The sequence below is a fragment of the Heterodontus francisci genome, chromosome 7 (assembly GCF_036365525.1).
Source record: "Heterodontus francisci isolate sHetFra1 chromosome 7, sHetFra1.hap1, whole genome shotgun sequence".
In the NCBI taxonomy this organism is placed as follows: Eukaryota; Metazoa; Chordata; class Chondrichthyes; order Heterodontiformes; family Heterodontidae; genus Heterodontus; species Heterodontus francisci.
The window spans coordinates 80,483,905-80,501,431 of record NC_090377.1 but is presented as its reverse complement, the minus strand read 5'-3'; the positions used below and the strand labels follow the sequence as shown (position 1 = coordinate 80,501,431).

Genomic DNA, 17,527 nt, shown 5'->3' with positions numbered 1-17,527 from the left:
GGAGGAGATTTCAGAGATAGGAAGGAGTGAGGCCATGGAAGAATTTGAAAGTAAGGATGAAAATTGTAAAATCGAGGAGAAACCTGAGAAATGAAGCCAAGGAGCAGTACAATGAATGCTGTAAGACAACCAAATGTGTTATCAAACAAGCCATTGGCATGCAAAAGATTCTTTTTAGGTGCCTCGACAAATCTGGAGGCGCCCTTTGGTATGCAACAGCCAGGGTCTCCAGAATGGTTGTGGTGTGCTGCATTCTGCGAAGTTTGGACCTGCAGGAGGACCAACACGCAGATCACAGAGCCTCTTTGGAGGATTCTGAGAAGGAGAAGTAAGCAGATGAGGCGGAAGGTGATGAGGGCAATGCATGTTGTATGATTGCCCTTAAGAGTGATATTCCTTTAAGAGCTCAGTATGCTAAAGAGCTAAGTACCAGTTATGTGACTCGAAGCCAGTGTGACTCTGCAACTGTAACACCTAGAGGAAGGTTCCGTAAATAGTTTGCTCTGTACTGTATATAATAATTTAGCTGTAATAAACCTGTTTGATATCTTCAATGACCTGGACTCCATGCATCAGACAACATAAAGAACCCATTACATGCTGGCAGCTGTGGTGAAATGACAAAGTCTAAGTTGAGGACCACAGGTAAAACAGCTGTAAAAACTACCCTTTCTACAGCCACTGGAAAGTTCAACAGAAATACTGGCCCAAACAGTGGACAGAAAAGAGAACTTACCTCCAGTTGCAGAAGACAGAGCACAGAACAACGGGCTGCAAGTAAATCGGGTGAGTCATTGTGCCAACGGTCGAGGGATACTGGTTTTTAAAAAAAAACAAGCCTTGAAGTGCTTAAAAGGTTTACTTATTCTAATTCTAAAGACGCCACAAAAAAACAGGTAAGACCCAACTCCCCTCCCAGGCTGATCAAGGTCAGCACCATTACTAGAGGCGTCTAACTGCAAATGACGTGGGAAAATCCCAATCACTACAGAGTCTCCATTCACGCAGCCAAAGTTTTTTAAAAAATCATTTAACAACTCAAGCATGAAGAAGAGCTTCCATTCACACAGCCACCGCTATAAAAAACCATTAAACCACTCGAGCGTAAAGAACGTAAAAAAATCTAGCAAAAAAGCAATTGAACTGCCTATTGAACAGCTGTGTAAACAGGAAAACTTAGGTGCTGCAAAAAAACTCTTAAAATAGCAATTTAACTGCCTATTAAACAGCTGTGTAAACAGACAAGCTTAAGTGCTGCAAGCAAGGTAAACACAGAGTGCTATCAAGCACCTGCTCCTCTCGATCCAAGCAGCTAGCCCAAATAACAGAAAGTTCCTTAAAGGGGAAACAGTATAAAGTCATAGAACAAGACTGAAAGCAAGTTTTAAGCAGCAGGAATACGGATACCAAATTTCCTAGCATGAACTGGAAGGCCATTGATATCCTATCTGAGTTCAAACATTTTAAACAAAGAATGCAGTTATGCTTCACTGACCAAGCAACTGTAGAACTCCTCAAATACTGAAACAGTCAGTGTAGAAAAGCAGCAAGACCTGGACAATATCCAGGCTTGGGCTGATAAGTGGCAAGTAACATTTGCGTCACACAAGTGCCAGGCAATGACCATCTCCAACAAGAGAGAATCTAACCATCTCCCCTTGACATTCAGTGGCATTACCATCGCTGAATCTCCCACTATCAACATCCTAGGGGTTACCATTGACCAGAAACTGAACTGGAGTAGTCATATAAATACCGTGGCTACAAGATCAGATCAGAGGCTAGGAATCCTGAGGCGAGTAACTCAACTCCTGACTCCCCAAAGCCTGTCCACCATCTACAAGGCACAAGTCAGGAGTGTGATGGAATACTCTACACTTGCCTGGATGAGTGCAGCTCCAACAACACTCAAGAAGCTCAACACCATCCAGGACAAAGCAGCCCGCTTGATTGGCACCCCATCCACAAACATTCACTCCCTCCACCCCCGATGCACAGTGGCAGCAGTGTGTACCATCTACAAGATGCAATGCAGCAGCGCACCAAGGCTTCCTCGACAGCACCTTCCAAAGCCGCAATCTCTACTACCTCGAAGGACAAGAGCAGCAGATGCATGGGAACATCACCACCTGCAAGTTCCCATCCAAGTCACACACCATCCTGACTCGGAACTATATCGCCGTTCCTTCACTGTCCCTAGGTCAAAATCCAGGAACTCCCTTCCTAACATCACTTTGGGTGTACCTACCTTACATGGACTGCAGCGGTTCAAGAAGGCAGCTCACCACCACCTTCTCCAGGGCAATTAGGGATGGGCAATAAATGCTGGCATAGCCAGTGACGCCCACATCCCATGAATGAATAAAAAAGAAAGAACCAGAGAAACAGGCTGTAAAAATACTAATAGCAGTTGGGAGTGAGGGATTACACAGAATCAATACCTCTGGCTTATCTGAAGAGCATCAGAAAGATCCCTCAAAGATATGGAAAGTGATGGAAGATCAACTCCGATTAAGAGTGAATTTTAGAATTCACCGCCTGAAATTGATGCCCTACAGGCAACAGCAATCCATAGACCAGTTCGTCAGTAGATGCCGTAGTAAGGGCAAAGAATGTGATTTTTCCAAAACTGAGCTGTCGCAGTGACTAATGGAGCTGGTGATTGTATCAACACTCATTGAAGCATTTCAGAAAAACCTCTTGGGGGGAGAAAGAAAGGTCACAGCATTGATGCGCTGCTAGAAGATGGCATGAAATATGAAGGCATTGTAGCCAGACAACAGCACATGCAAGTACTAGGTGCAGCTAACAGTACCGGCACGATAACCAGGTTGAAAAAAGCAAACGAGTGGTGTGATAAGTGTGGTTGGTCCCACTCACCGCAAAGTTGTCTTGCATTTTAAGACCTGTGCAAGGCGTGCAATACAAAAGGACACTGGGCCTGCCTAGACAACAAATCTGGCTCCAAACACGCAGCCAAAAGTCACAGTGGGACAAAAGCAAACAATGGTAGGTACAACAACAGGTCAACAGCAGCAAGGAAGCGCCAGAGACCTGCATAAACACAAGCTGCTACACAAGGTCCACAGCGAAACAGACCTGAGCCAAGATTCAGAGAGAAGCAATTCTCAGCCCAAAAGACCAACTGGCATTCCACATTGTGATCCTGACACATCATGTTGATGAAGTCAAACAACTGGAAGCTTTTGCTACTATTAACATCACGTGCCCGAAGAAAGTTGGCAAGCATACACTCTGGGTTAAGACTGACACCGGAGCTAGTTCAACTATCCTACCAGTCCAAATCCTGATGGATATGTACTGGAGTTGTTGGAAATCAATGATACAACCAATAACTGCCAAGTAATCGGTATACAATGGGTCATCCATTCCTTGCAGTGGCACACAAGCAATGCAATGCAGCTGACAAGTTAGCATGGAAACCACAAATATTCTACCTGGTAAATATGGGTGGACCAGCAGTGGCAGGACTACCAGCGTGTAAGGACCTCAACATCATGACCATCCACGATACCCATCACAGCAGAAGAGACCAAGGGTACCCGGATTGAGTCAGTCCACAGCCTACATCAAATGGACCTGGACAGGTTTGATGCCATAGGAGATTTCAAAGGCGATGCCGTACTTCACCTCTGAGAGAATGCAATTCCATCAGTTGACCCTCCCAGAAAGTAGAACGTGTATATTCGAGAAAAGCTTAAGCATGAGTTAGATGACATGGAACGCAATGGCGTCATCCGTTGCATGCATCATCACACGGACTGGTGCAACTCAATTACATACATACCGAAGAGGGATGGAGCAATCAGGGCATGTCTAGATCTGAGGCGTCTAAACCTCTCCCTAAAGGGATGCCCTCACAGGATTCCGACATTAGAGGAATTGAATTCCAAGTTCATAGGAGCCAAATTCTTCTCCAAGTTGGATGCTAAACATAGATATTGGGGTCGGTATATCTAGCCAAGGAATCCCAAAAAATCACCACCTTCAGGAAACCATTTGGAAGATACTGCTTCCCGAGACTACCCTTCAGTTTATATGTCAGTCAAGATCTGTTTCAGCAGCATATGGACATAATTATAGAAAACATGCCTGGCTGTATATGCATTGCTGATGACATTGCAGTAATGGGCAAAACCAAAGAAGAACATGATCGAAATCTCCATTCACCGATGGTAGTAGATCATCGTGAAGGGCTCGATTTAACAGCAAGAAGTACCAGGTGAATGTAGGTCAGATCAATTTCTTTGGCTCCATCTATTCCGGTTGAGAAATCCGTCCTGACCCAGGCAAAATCGAAGATGTAAGGCATACGCCTACCCCACAAGACCTCCGGAGATGTCTTGGATTTTTCAACTTCTTGGCACCATACATTTCAAATTTTTCTGACAAAGCATCATTGCTGAGAGAGGTCTTAAAGAAAGACTTACCATTTGTATGGCAGGAGGACCATCAGCATGTTTCAGTCTCTCCAACAAGCATTGTTAGCAGAAACCTGTACCCTGCAGTACTACAATCTGAGGAAAAAAACAATCCTGGAAGTCGACGCCTTACAGAAAGGGCTAGAAGCGTGCGTCCTGGGGATGGAAAACAAATTGCATTCGGGTCGAAATGTTTATCCCCAGCACAATTAAATTACTCAAACATAGAGTGTGAACTCTTGCTCTGGTGTCTGGGATCACAAGGTTCCACACCTACCTGTTCGGTAATTGGTTCATGGTGGAAACTGACCACAAACCACTGGAGATGATCTGGCACAAACCATTGACAAGTGCGCCATCTCGACTACAGTGGCTCTTTGTGAAAGTACGTGGGTACGACTTCATCTGCTACAAACTGGGGACCGAAAATGGTCACCTCTGGTACGCTGAGCAGATTGCCAAACCAAGCAAGAATGAAGATGTTCCACTGGATCTACAAGTAGACAGCATGGACATCGAGGTGGAAGACGTGCTCAAAATCAATTTATTGCATTTTGGTCAGCACCAATGTGACCAACTACAATCAGAAACAGCCAATGACCCACAACTGAAGACACTGTGGAGAATCATCATAGAAGGATGGCCTGACACAGTAAAAGAGGTGCCAGAGAGCCTCAGATGCTTCTGACCTTATAGAGATGGACACGGTATCTCGAGAGGTGTCACCTTCAAGGGAAAACAAGTGATTGTGCCAAAAGCTCTTCAACAGGGCATCTTGTCACAACTTCACCAAGGCCATATGGACATAGAGCGAACAAGGCAACTGGCACGAGACACTTTTTATTGGTCAGGGATCAACAATGGCATCAAAAGGTTAGTGAGGATGTGCGAGGCATGCCAGAGCCACTAGCCACAACAACGTAAAGGAACTATACACCCTCACGAGATTCCGTCAGTCCCTTGGTCCAAAATTGCCACTGATCTATTTACTGTTAACGGAGAGGACTTTATCTTCGTCACTGATTATTTCTCCAAATTTCCAGTTATCAGACAGGTAAAAGACACTTCAAGCATGGTCATCACAGACACATTGAGTGCCATATGCAGTCTGTTCGGTGCACCTGAAGAAATAATTTCTGACAATGGGCCACAGTATACGGGCAAACCTTTCAGGGATATTTGTGCCAAATGGGGCATAAACCATGTGAAATCCTCACCACGTTACCTAGATCTAATGGTCTTGCCGAGTGAATGGTTCAGACAATCAAATCACTTATCCTGAAGTGTAAGACAATGAAACAAGATTTTCTTGTTCCCATGGTCCACTTCAGAGCTACAACTATGGATATGGGCTTACTGTCACCAGCAGAGATCATAAGTGCAGATGACTCTGCCAAGCCATCATCTGTCCAAATTTTCTGAGATGCGGGAGACACTGCTCAAAAAACAGGGGAGAATGAAGATGGTGCATGACCGACATGCAGGGGCAGAACTACCTCAGCTACACGTATGACAAAAGGTCAGGGTCATACACTCCACAATGAGAACATGGTTACCTGCAGAGGTATCCGAAATTTACAGTGAGCCTAAATCCTACGAAATTACAACATCTTGCGGAGCGGTGTTGAGAAGGAACCAAAGCCAACTAAGAGAAGTGCGCAATACTCCAATTGCGCACAGCGGACTCGAAAGAACACACTCTAACAACGAGGATGGAACAGCAGGCCAACAACCAACACATTGACACCATGCCCGCAAACCCGAAACAGCCAGGGGTGAAATCCACATTCCCAGAAGGTTATACCATAACCAGATCTAGAAAGAGTTTATTTATTATTTTTTTTATTTAGAGATACAGCACTGAAATAGGCCCTTCGGCCCACCGAGTCTGTGCCGACCATCAACCACCCATTTATACTAATCCTACATTAATCCCCACATATTCCTACCACATCCCCACCTTCCCTCAATTCCCCTACCACCTATCTATACTAGGGGCAATTTATAATGGCCAATTTACCTATCAACCTGCAAGTCTTTGGCTGTGGGAGGAAACCGGAGCACCCGGCAAAAACCCACGCAGTCACAGGAAGAACTTGCAAACTCCGCACAGGCAGTACCCAGAATTGAACCCGGGTCGCTGGAGCCTTTGAGGCTGCGGTGCTAACCACTGCGCCACTGTGCAACACTGAATTGATATATGAACTCTTAATCTTCTATACTTGTTATAATCTATATCCCATGTAACTAGTTTTGATATTATCGAATTTTGTGTGTTTTTACTTTTAACATACAAGAATTACCTTTGGAAAGAAAGGAAATGCTGCCCTAAAGAGTAGTGTCCCTTTAAGAGCTCAGTATGCTAATGAGATATGTACCAGGATGTAGTCATGTGACTCAAAGCCAGAGTCATTCTGCAACTGTAACACCTAGAGGAAGGTTCTGTGAATAGTTTGCTTTGTACCGTATATAATAGTTTAGCTGTAATAAACCTGTTTGATATCTTAAATGATCTGGACTGCACGCATCTGATTTATGTTGCATCAGACAACATACAGAATGCATTACATTGCAACAGCAGTGATACACTGAATGCCCTTATTACTGCAAGGTTCACTTAGATGATGCACTAGTGGAACCTAGCACAGACATGAAATACCCACTTTTCATCCTGTCCAATCTCACTGGCGCAAAGCAGTCCTTCTAACAGCCAAGCATTCCTTTCACATACCCCCCATTGATCACCGTCAACTCAGCTCTTGTCGTTCATCATCAAACAACTGAAAAGACCAGTTGCCAATAGGCAACCAAGAATGGACAACATGAGAAAGTGATACGAAACAATAACATTAATGTACTTCAAATCAAGAAAAGATACCTAGCAATACAACAATGTGTAACACACCCATGTACATAACCTTGTGCAACTTCAGATCCTGACTTTTCTTTTTCCTAGTGCAATGCCCACAGCTTGGGCAGAAGGTGAGGCAGGACACTCACATCCCTGCTCTGACTGTTGAGATGCTTTTGGCTGATGTCCTCTGCATTTTGGAGCCTGTGAGAATCCTGGAAAAGATTGCTTCACCTGCACTTGTGCAGGGGCAGACCTAGCCATCGGGACATGAGAAAGCATGCTGTGTACTGAATGAGGTGGGGGACAATGGGTGAGAAGTGGAAGTTCTTTGAGTCAAGTTCCAACTTCCATGTCCCCTTTCGCCATCATCCCTTTCATGGCCCAGCCATACATGGCCCTGCTGGCAATGAGCTGGAGAACACATTGTTGCAGATCAGTGCGGGGCTAAAAGGCCAAGGCAAGGATCTTGTTCATCCTATTTATGATGGCATCCAGAATCTGCAAGACCCTGTCCAAGGCCTGCATGAACTTGTTCAAGTGTTGGTTTTGATGCTCCATGTAATTGTCAACTCTATCCGTGGAAGAACACATCATTGTAATGGCCTGCGACAGTATCCCACTCATGCTGGAGGCGGATTCCTACAATCTCTCTGCAATTGTGGGCAGTGTGCTTGGAATGCCTGTCAGTACATCAAACAAGCTCTGCTGCTGCCCAATGATTATCCTTTTTATCAATGGCCCCCAGGATACAGTAACTGTGTCCAGCTGAGCAGAGCTTGGAAAGATCTGCGCCCTCCAATGCAAACTTTCCACTGCTATCCCTGATGCCACATCTACTGTTGGTCACGTGTGAAGTGTGAGTCACCATGTGAGAACCTAACTATCTCTCTAATTACTGTCACTGAAGTGTGAGTATCTGAACTGGTACATGGTCTACATAACTCCTATGACAGTGCACCCTCAAAGGGTGTGAGCTTCTCTAAGCACCATTGGCAGCAATCTCGACCAATTCATGCTGGATGCATGAAGGCCCTGTGGAAGATAAAAGATGTGAATTTATACAGTTGAGATAATGCTTTAAGTTGTCATTACGGTCATGATCATATTTCACTGGCTGCTAACTTAAGTGTTGTATGACATGTTACCTGATATTTAATACTATCATCAGGTGGCTGTGATGACCCATCTCCCCAATTCCATCAGCCAAGCACACTGTTGTTCTCTGCTCATCTCCAGTGGCTGCTCCTCTGTAGATGTTATTGTGAGATTGATGGAGGGTCCCCTCTGTTTCTCTGTCTCTCCCTGCCATTCTCAGCTGTCTTCAGCAAGGAGGGAAAGAAGAGACATATGAGTGAGAGTATTAGCTGATGGATGAAGAGCATTTGTTGAGGGTGACTTTGAGGGAGAGGCTTGACATTGCATAAGGATGAGGGTGAGTGTCGGTAGTGGATGGTTTGATGGGGATGTGAGCAAATACATAGACAGGATAGATGGGTGCTCCTAAAAGGTAAATTGGTGTGAGGAGTGATGTGCTGCTGTAGGCTTGGGAAGGCTGAGTGATGAGGGGTATGGGTGGTCCCCACTGCTCAACTCCCAACTGACTGCAGCAAGTGACTTTCTTACTAAGTTTTTAACCCCTTTGCGTTTTATTTGTCAAATAAACAGACTGCGACAGGTTTACTTGTAGACTTAAAACAGAAGATTTACTATTTCTTGAGCAATATTCATTCCCGAAATGGTAACAACCACACACGCATTCACACACACACACACACACACACACACACACACACACACACACACACACACACACACAAGAGATAGAGAGGAAAAGGGGTAAGTCGTTTCATGTGAGGTACGTTTTCGGGGTTCACTGTCTTCTCGGAGGTCAATTTCTCTTTTAAAGTTGCAGGCCTGGGTTTTTTTAGAACTCTCTGGGAGCTGAGACTTTAATTCTCGGGGCGGGGGGAGGGGGGCGGTCACTTCCAGTTCTTTGCCGCACAGGTTGAAGTGTAGAATTCATAGCAGGGCACCTTCTTTGGCATTTGCTGGGTTGCTGTCAGCTGAACAGGCTTTCGTGATGTTTGTCCTGATTCTCTCTCTCTCTCTCTCTTCAGAGAGCTAATTTTTCAGGTCAAAAATCTCTCACATCTTGCCTCAGTTGGGAGACGCAGATCCCCCTCCCTGTGGTGACCGACAATGGCCCAGGATGTGGCTACTTCACACCTTCTTTGTTTCAGAAGAACCCATTCAATTCAAAAATGTGTCTTCATGGGTTCAGGATGGGTGAAATTGACACCTCTTCGCTTGGAATGTATTCTTTTGTCTTATCAGACAATAAGACAGTTTGAATACAGTTTGACCTTCGGTGGCCATTTTGCAGCACATTGTCCACTTTTTAAAAAGGAAAAGTCCATTTTTTCATAACTGTTCAGTTTGGGTTCTGTATTTTCAATCGCTGTACTTCAGGTGAGCGTAACAGGGTGTTGGGGTGAAATACAGGTCAATATACTGCTTCCTGCATTAGATCCAGGAGCGTGGTACTATGTTCCTGCTGCTCACCTCTTCTGCCACCTCCAGCCTCATCTTCTTGGTTTCCCCAGCAGGCTTCTTCCTCCCATTGGTAGGGATCAGTTTCTCCCTCTGGGTGCAGACGGCCTCCAACAGCACCCAGGGAGGTACCTGTGAAGCAGAGCGCAGCCTTTGACCATTTTTCTTCCATTTCTGACCTTCCTGTTCTCTTCTTCTCAATTCCAATTGCTTCAACTTGCATGTTTGGTGTCAATTTAAATACTGGAGTTGAGATTCTGTCATGCAGGTCATCATCACACCCACTAACTCTGATAGGATAGGAAATCCAGAAATAAAATGCTAATGAAATGACTGTCAGAAATTAGCAATATGCTTTAAAAAAATCTATTTATAATATATATATAATATACATATAAAATCAACTTGAAATAGGTAAAGGAATAGGTCAGTGCTGAAAGTTTCATTTTACTGGAACTGCTTAGGGTTTCTTTTCCTTAGAAACAAAGCTAGTGGAATGATTATTCTTAGGTAATGATAGTCAGCCCAAATAAGGAGCTATAGCTGGATAAATGCATAAATAGATAACCATACTACAAAGCTGTGCTAGGCTTTTCATTTAACATTGCTTAATTAGGATGGTTGTTGAAATCTAAAAGTTAATTTTATTTAGCAAATTAACTTAACAGTTGCTGTTTGAGTTGGAGAAGGTGAGTGTTAGACCAGCTTTAAACAGAGTTCACTCAGGCTCTGCTTGCAGCTGCACCTTGTTAATTAGATAACTGGCTTAAACCAGTTTTCAGGGGTTAGAGTCAGACAGCATAAAAGTGGGATAATAATCAGTCAGACATTAAAAAGTGGGCCATCTTACAGTGCTGACTTTGTTTGCACTGGAGTGCTAAAGTTTGAATTTTGTGACTGAGGGAGTTCAGTGAGGAGGGAGCGAGGAGCTCCTTTAATTTCCTACCTGTCCTCAAAGAGCGTGAGGGGAACCAAGAGTTTCCAAAGAGCACAGCTGACTGGTGAGTAAGTCCTGGTGGGTGTTTTTCAAACTGGATTGAATTGTAAGTCATTGTTTAAGCAAGACTTAGTTGATTTTTTTTTATTATAACAGTCTTCTGAAGTTTTAAATTTAAAGGGTTTAGTCATGGCAGGAGAGCTTAAAGCCGTGCTTGCTCCTCTTGCTGCATGTGGGAATCCGGGAACATTTCCAGTTCCCGGGACCAGCATGTGTGCAGGAAGCATGTCCAGCTGCAGCTCCTGGAAGCTCGGGTTTCAGAGCTGGAACGGTGGCTGGAAACACTGTGCAGCATCCGCGAGTCTGAGAGCATCGTGGATAGCACGTTTAGAGAGGTGGTCACACTGCAGTTGAAAGGACTTGAGGAAGGAAGGAGTGGGTGACCACCAGGCAGTCCAAGAGAAACAGGCAGGTAGTTCAGGAGTCCCCTGGGGTCCCGCTTGCAAATCGGTATTCCATTTTGGAGGCTGATGAGGCTGGTTCCTCCAGGGAATGCGGACAGAGCCAAGCTTCTGGCACCACAAGCAGCCTGTCTGCACAGGAAGGGGGAAAGAGAGGAAGAGCAATAGTAATAGGGGATTCTATAGTCAGGGGAACAGATAGGTGCTACTGTGGCCGTCAACATGACTCCAGGATGTTGTCTCCCTGGTGCCAGGGTCCGGGATGTCACTGAACGGCTGCAGGGCATCCTGAAAGGGGAGGGTGATAAGACAGAGGTCATGGTACATGTTGTTACCAATGACATAGGTAGAAAGAGGGACGAGGTATTGCATTAAGAATTCAGAGAGTTAGGCAGTAGACTAAAAAGCAGGACCTCTCGGGTTGTAATCTCTGGATTACTCCCAGTGCCACATGCTAACGAGTATAGAAATAGGAGAATAGCACAGATGAATGCGTGGCTTAAGAGTTGGTGCAGAAGGGAGGGTTTTAGATTCCTGGACCACTGGGACCGTTTCTGGGGAAGGTGGGACCTGTACAAGCGGGACGATCTACATCTGAACCAGAGGGGGACTAACATCCTTGCTGGCGGGTTTGCTAGTGCTGTTGGGAGGAGTTTAAACTAATTTGGCAGGGGGAGGGGATGCAGACTCCTAGCAGAATAGGGACACAGCTAAACACAGGAAAGCAAACAAGTCAGAGCGAATACAGCAGAAGTAAGTTTCAAGGGAGTAAGATCAGGGTGGATGGCCTCTACTTTAATGCCAGGAGTATTACAGGTAAAATGGATGAGCTAAGGGCAAGGATTGACACGTGGAATTGTGATATAGTAGCCATCACGGAGACATGGTTGAGGGAGGGGTAGGATTGGCAGCTCAATATCCCAGGATATAGAATCTTCAATCTCCCATAAAATACTGCATTGACCACGATTGAAATAAATTACATAATTTGGAATTGTTGGTCAGATATTATGCTGGATAGGAAACTAATTGGAAATTCATAGGCAGAAGGCAGGAGTAGACCTGCAAGGGGCCAGATCACAAACCAAGTTCCATGATTCTCTGTGTTGAGATCATTGTTGTTTATAATCTTTATTACTAATTTGGATGAGGACGCTAATGGAACCATCCAAAAATGTGCAGGTGACAGAAGAATGTGCAGAGTTGAGAAAGTAGTTCAAATAAATAGGTTGCAGGCTGACTTAAAGAAGTTAAGGGAATGGGTCCATGTGTAGAAAATGTCTTTCAATGTCGAAAGTGCAGTGTTGGGCATTTGGGTTTGGGAAATTCCAGCCATGTTGCAACTCACTAAAGGTACAGAACAAAAAGCAGACTTGAGGGGCATAGTGGATAAATTATTGAAGATCTACAAACAGTATGAAGAGATCATTGCCAAAGCCAACAGAGTTTTGGGTTGTAATTCTAAGACAATACAATATACAATTAAAAACTCAATACTTGGGTTGTACAAGGCCCTGTTATATTGTGCTCAGTTTTGGTCCCCAATCATGACAGGAAATATTCGCACCTGAGAGAAGCTGCAGTCTTACAGCCTTTTAGGGACTGAAATTCTGCTCTGCTCCAGGCATACTGGGGGCAGTAGTGTATTTTGCTCGATGCAAAGGTATATTTGCATCATGTGTTACATTGCAAATCTTAAAACAGAATAATAATAATTAGTATTGGTGTAAACTCCCCCACAATTTAAAGATTTGTAATTATACTGAGCGCTGGTACTACAGATCTTCAAAAGGAAAGCATATTTCTTCTAGATTACTGAAAATATGTTGTACTTTACAGATTCACTGAAATTTTTCTGGATGAGCCTTTCACAGCTTTGTTAGAAGCATCATCTGAAAAACATTGAACTTTTGAGGCAATTATAAGGCAGTCTTTAGGATGAGGTGCAAGCTCACTCAATGTACTGTAAATAATATATAACATAACTGTTTCAAAATATTCTCACTTTTATTTGCCATCTGGTCTATATTACATGCATTAAAATATCAGTTGGTTATGTTTGATCAAATTTGTTGCCATAGAGGTCCTCCTCATCGGAAGTAATTGGAACATTAAACATTTTATTACAGGAATTCACTTCTGTAGCTGAAAGATTAAAAGCTGAGGCCGATGAGATTCTGCTTATGGAAGACTTTACAGATAAAGAACAGATGGCATTTCAAAATCAGAAACTGAAGCTGATGTGTGAGGAGTTCTGGCTCCTCATGAAGGAACGAGCAATATTGCTCCAAGAGGCCCATGAATTTTTTAACAGTGCAAATAAGGTTAGTTCTTGAACCACATCTATGTTGGCATTTTACTGCCAATTATTTCACATATATATTCTTCTGTACAGTGCAGCTTTTCTTAACCTATGGTTTTCATGGAGGATGGGTGCCCTTGATCTGTTTTTTTCTCTTCAGAATTGAAAGGGGGATAAAGTAATAGCTGTAATTTTCTTCTCAGTGCCTCACATGGAAACATTAGAAATGCAATTAACATTTTAGACATGACTAATGAAGCATTTCTGGGAGGGCTGAGAGAATGAGGGCATGATAGGTTTTTCCTTTCACCTCTGTGGAAATAATATAAATTTCCATGAACCCTAAAGGGATCAAGAGGTATGGTGGCCCAGTACTCGACCTACTACATCACCATGACCTCATCCTAAATCAGGGGAGATGGGAAGGTTAGAATAAGTGTGGAGCATTCCCCATTCCTATACAGGTGCAACAGATTTACCTGCCCCACTGTGCTGCCTAAAATGTAAAGCAGTTGGGTGCTGCTCCAAGAAGGAGCCTTAGGCCTTTATCAGGCGAAAGGTTGAGTTCAGTAATTTTTCTTATTCCTCGGAAGAAACATTTATCTTTTTGCAGATTTTCATCTTTGGGCCTTTTGTAGGCTCACCGAGGAATCCACACCTGTCTCAGCAGGCATGTTAACCTCTAGACAGAAGTGGTACGCAATGGACAGGATTCCTGTGCCTTATTGGTTGGAATTTAAAGCTTAAGTTAAAAGCACTGGAAACCCTGGCAGATCTGGGTCCCATACCAAATTCCGCACCTCTCCTTAGAACTACACCACACCCCCCACCTCCTATGATAGCTGGAGTTTCTAGGGTTTTCTCTCATCCCCCTGTAAACCTTACATGAAATGAATTTGGGCATTCTCAACCCAGCTTCAAATGGATATGGGCCCAGAGCACAAAATTGCATACCTTGCTGTAAATGGGTACTAAGGTGGTAGACACATTCACATGGATAGCTGGTGCAGGCAATGTTAATATCCAATTGGAGCAGTAGGTTGGAATTAAGGAACACTTGGGCCTGTGTTATATCTGAGCTGGGAGTACTTCATTCTTGATGCAGGGTGCCAGAATTGGAAGAACATTTCGTTATATCCCCAAACCAGAATTCTATACATTGATAAACACAGCAAATACACCAAAATAAAAGCAAAATACTGCGGATGCTGGAAATCTGAAATAAAAATACAGCAAATACACCAAATGTTGTATTTCCATAAAAAGAGATTGCAGTAGCTGTCTTACAAAGAGAATAAGCCTTAGGTCGGACAGGCCGGGCTTTTAATATGCATACATGCTCCATGTCACAAGATTATTAATAGAAGGTTAAGTATACTGCAGCATAGTTTTCTGCATAATATACCACTTGTTAGATTATTTTGAGACTTTAAAACAAGTGAAAATTAGGATTTTGTTTTTCTACTGCCATCTTGTGGATTTTCATTATAGGTGGTATTCATTTGATAGATATGTGTATTGTGGTTTGCAAGAGTGCAATAATGCACACAGAAATTTTCTGACTTGGAGCAATACATGATTTTAAATCCAAAAATGAATCCTCAACATGGCCTAAATTGCAAGATTGCCAGATTCTTGAGGATGAGAAACACCATTCAGCCGATTCTATTTCAACCACCAGAAAGAGTTGACATTCCTTCCATTGTTGCATATAATTGTGTATTGAATGATTGAAGGGTTCTTTCCCGTACCACTTTATTTGAAAGCCAATTCCAAATGTTGCTTGCTCTCTGCATGAATAATTTCCTGATATCCATTCTAAAGTTAGCTTTTACTATTTTCAACCTATGTTCCCCTATCATCTCCTCACACAGTATAAAGTATGATTTTAGATTAAACTTTCTCATACTATTTACTATCTTATATACTGCTGCAAGATCATCTCCCAGTCACCTCCTTTCCAGACTGGATAGCTCAACTCTCTCAGGGGGTGAAAAGAAAATCAGGTTGGGTGTAAAATGGGTTGAAGATTTGCTATTATCCATTTTGTGCTACTGCTGAAGGCTAATTTCTCCTCATAAGAATTTTAATTTTTATTTTGTTTACTCTCATTAAAGAACTTTCATGCTGGAGGATAGAATAGTTCTTTACTTTTGCTTTCAGTGTCAACACCTCCCGGTCGTGTATTGTGTAACCAGGTGCAAAGTAAAATTCATTCTACTCTGTGCAGATAATGTACTTTAACCATATCCTCCAGAACCATCTACTTTACTACCTACTAGATTCTCTTTACACCTCCACTTTTACATCCGCTATATTTTCTAGTCCTAATTTCTTCCATTTATTACATTAACTAATTTGTTAGATATTTCAAACAAGAAATATTATTTAAAGACTTTTTATTGCCAGTAATGCTGTCTTTGAATGGGATGGTTCATATTCATTCTCCACTGCACGTTTGACTTGAGCAAATAGCGGAAACCATTTGGCATTACCTTAAATGCCAATTACAAAGTCGCTTCTTGCAGGATGTTAAGTGTGCTGGTTATTTCAGGCAGAAAACATGTTTTCAGTGAGTAGTTCACACTTTTTAAACATGTAATTACCAGTTATACTTAATCACCTCTCAGTGTTGTCAGTACTGAAGATGTTTTAAAATATTGTGAACCGAGAGCAGCTTTCACACCTCAGTTAGATTTTTTAAATTAGTTGCTAATATAGAATTTCACATGCAAAGGTGTTATCGAAAGCCACGTTCACTTTTGGTAATCCCCAATATTGTGTTCAGACTTCTTAGCTTAATGTTCTGTTCTATTAGGTGGCATAAGTGAAGATATTTTTCATCTGTGGTACTGTATAAGGTTGTAAACAAACAATATAGACTTGCAAAAACCATCTCATGAATAGAGCAGGCAAATTGCATTAGCAGCAATGTGTCTGTTATCAGCGGTGGGACCGTAATATTTTGTAATTTTGTTCTTGAAGGGCGGCACAGTGGCGCAGTGGTTAGCACCGCAGCCTCACAGCTCCAGCGACCAGGGTTCAATTCTGGTTACTGCCTGTGTGGAGTTTGCAAGTTCTCCCTGTGTCTGCGTGGGTTTCCTCCGGGTGCTCCGGTTTCCTCCCACATGCCAAAGACTTGCAGGTTGATAGGTAAATTGGCTATTATAAATTGCCCCTAGTATAGGTAGGTGGTAGGGAAATATAGGGACAGGTGGGGATGTGGTAAGAATATGGAATTAGTGTAGGATTAGTATAAATGGGTGGTTGATGATCGGCACAGACTCAGTGGGCCGAAGGGCCTGTTTCAGTGCTGTATCTCTAAACTAAACTAAACTAAAACAGATACTGGAACTGTTAACTAGTCCAGAGAAAAAGACAGAGCTCAGAAACTCCAGTTCAGCAGTTGTGCTGCTAGAAGTAAAGTGAGGCAGGACTTCTACCCACTCATTTGCCCCAACAATGATCCTTCTCCAAACCCATGAACAAGATCATTTGCATGATGAGGGAAATGTCTACTCTATTTATTGCACTACTCAGATGCCCAGCCTGTCAGTGCACAGTAATTGCAGATTGATACTTGGTTGCACTATCAGGACACATGGTCAGTCTGGCAATAAGGCTGAAAGTCAAAACCTCTGTGGCTGACTGCTCCAGGGATGAATTAATCAGCACAACTTAATCAAGTCATAAGTTTTTCAACAGCTTCTATTCAGTGATGAAACTTAGGCTGCAGTACTCCCCATTAAAGTAATTGTGTTAGAACTCCCATGAGCATTATTGATACTATGGATGAAATCAGTTTTCATCCATCCACTGTAAGCCTGAAGAACGTTCCAGCTATCTCCACAATATTTCTTCTTAAACCATCAGGTTTTCTCTACCAGTGCACTTAGTTTAATGCAGATGAGACAAACTGGAGGAGGAATTCATTCGATGGAGATAGAAACTGAAAGAACTCACAAAAATCTTGAGAACAAT

General features: G+C 43.0%; 1 protein-coding gene across 1 annotated transcript in view; it reads left to right on the top strand.

Annotated features, from left to right (window-relative positions):
- Positions 1-17,527, top strand: part of ccdc141 (coiled-coil domain containing 141) — a 217,649-nt gene that overhangs the window by 65,356 nt on the left and 134,766 nt on the right. The window contains exon 7 of the mRNA XM_068035521.1: positions 13,374-13,568. Coding sequence (XP_067891622.1) covers positions 13,374-13,568 — 195 coding nt within the window. The remainder of the gene's footprint in view (positions 1-13,373; positions 13,569-17,527) is intronic.